Source organism: Nicotiana tabacum, chromosome 23 (genome assembly GCF_000715075.1).
Source record: "Nicotiana tabacum cultivar K326 chromosome 23, ASM71507v2, whole genome shotgun sequence".
In the NCBI taxonomy this organism is placed as follows: Eukaryota; Viridiplantae; Streptophyta; class Magnoliopsida; order Solanales; family Solanaceae; genus Nicotiana; species Nicotiana tabacum.
The window spans coordinates 124,658,893-124,661,345 of record NC_134102.1 but is presented as its reverse complement, the minus strand read 5'-3'; the positions used below and the strand labels follow the sequence as shown (position 1 = coordinate 124,661,345).

At 32.9% G+C, this 2,453-nt stretch overlaps 1 protein-coding gene across 1 annotated transcript; it reads right to left on the bottom strand.

Annotated features, from left to right (window-relative positions):
• Nucleotides 1–242: 242 nt before the first annotated feature.
• On the bottom strand, nt 243–689 carry LOC107803144 (14 kDa proline-rich protein DC2.15-like). Its single transcript, XM_075245845.1, has one exon. It carries the CDS (start codon nt 687–689, stop codon nt 243–245), a length of 447 nt encoding a protein of 148 aa, XP_075101946.1.
• Nucleotides 690–2,453: the final 1,764 nt, after the last annotated feature.

Genomic DNA, 2,453 nt, shown 5'->3' with positions numbered 1-2,453 from the left:
CAATATATATCAAGCATGTTATGTACTATAAACTCCACAATACGTCATTTATTACTCATTTAAAATGTGATAATACAACGAAAAGAAGGCATGCAACTATCCTTCCCTTCTAACCAATTAGAATACAATATACTTCCTTTGAAAATACAAGAAAACTATAAGCATACAAAACACCAAACACACTGAAAGAAAAATATATAAAGCGTAAATTTTCTGAAAGAGACGAAATTTGGCTAGCTAGTTTATGCGCATTGGAAGTCCTTAGGAACATACTTTCCACAGTTGTTGAGCAACAAACTGAGGGAAAGAGGTACGTTGAGGTTAATTCCCAATAAATTGGCTTTAATTGCAGTGCAAAGGCAAACAGCGGCATCAAGATCAGCAAGTCCATGAATTAGAGAACAACATGGAGTCTTGGCTGGATCACTTCCAATAACAAGGTGCACTAAGTCATTCAATAAGTTAGCACATACTTTTAGCTTAAGTGTGTCCTTTGAGCACTTACCCTTTGATGATGGGGTGGATGGGGTAGATGGGGTAGGGGTAGGCTTGGGGTGGGGCTTAGGGGTAGGGTGGGGCTTGGAGTGGGGAGGTGGTGGGCATGGGACATTAGTGGAACTAACCATAGTGAAGAAGAGAATGTTCAAAGTGAGAAGAAGGGCAATGGAGGATATAGCAAACTTAGCCATTTCTAAGAGTTAAGTAATTAGCACTCTCAACAATTGAATGTGGCTAATTAGTGAAATGATGTTTGCTTGGTGTTTGAAATGAATGGAATGAGTAGGTATTTATAGATGGAAATGCTTGATATATTTTGCAATTTTTGACAATTTTCTGAAAGAAATAGAGAAAATTGAGTGGCCCATGTGGGGGGGTATTGTGGTACGAATATAAAGAATATCAAAACACTGCTACAAAACTTGAGATAATACTATTATGGATTTTAAACTTTGGAATTTTGTGAATTTCATTAATTTTTATTTTTTTCTTCCTTGAAGAAAACAAATTTATCCTTCCATTTTCACATGGGACTTACATTATTCTCCTTAATTATTTGAACATGCTGGACCTGAGACAAGATATGAATCCATCAAGATATATTAATGAATATGTTCACTTTGGAAACAAAATAGTAACAATGTAGTCTCTTTGTTTTAGTACATATATCTTAGGGTAAATATAACAAAAGAAGACACGGCAAAATTACTTGGACCAAAGTTGTATACCAAGTAATTTCTTTCTTTTATAATATTCTTGATATTTATATGCTATTGTTTTTGTTTGCTATTATTTCATTAAATTAAAAAAAAAATCTTATGTCATAGCTTATATGACTATCAAAAGATGTGGTGAGATGGCCGGAATCTCTCCGCCCTCACGTTTATTTACTCACAGGTCTACTAGGCTTGATTCGTATTAGTCGAGTAAATGGATTTCAAGTACTGAATGGTTAAACCAAAAACTAACTTTATGTAAGCAATTTTCCTCATTCTAGTATACGACACAGTACTCATTCTGAAACTAGCTAGAGGATGTTAGTTGAGATAAGAACTCATTTCCCATTCTTTTGTGGCGACTCATCATTAGAAAAAAGAAGAAAAAAGCATTATGATTGAAGATCTGAATTGTGGTTATAACTCCTACCCATTCTTTCGTGACGATTCGTTATAAGAAAGAAGAAAAAAGAAAACATTATCTTAATTGAGATTAAAAAAAATTAAACTAGCTTCTTCCCATTCTTTGGTGACAATTCGTCATTAGAAAGAAGAAAAAAAAGGTGTTTTGATGCGTATAAATTTATAATCTTACCATGTATAGGTAATTTTTGACCATAATGCTACTAAATATAGTCTGATATATTAATAATAGAAAATTACCTAACACTAAACATAAAGTAATAGCTCCAAGCACACAGGGCTAATATTCCGTAAAGCCAGAATGACATGCGATTGCTAAGTGATATCACGGATTAATAATATGCTAATTGAATAATCAAGATTAACAACACGTTAATTAGAAAAGAACAATTTGAGATCGTCGGCCATGTGAATTTTTTTCCAACCAAAAAAAATTAAGAACATTCTATTACAAGGGAGGATTAATTAAGGGAAAGGACGGAGAGAATTGAATCTGCACATATTATTTGAGACTACCACTTGCATACTAGAATATAATCTTTTGTGATAATTGAACCAATATCTATTATTTGAGACGGTCATTGTACGACTAAATTATAAGTTTTGGTCGTTGCTTGTGTAATTATGTCAGGACTGTCATTGTACGACTCCACTTTTTAATGTTATTATTAAGAGGCGAATTCAGGATTTGATGATCGAGAACATGTTACATTCAATATAAATTTATCAGTATTTATTAAAATTGGTGTGGGAGCCTCTAACTATTTCTTAAAAATATTTGCAAGTATATATCGATTTTTTGCCGAAATTTCTAAT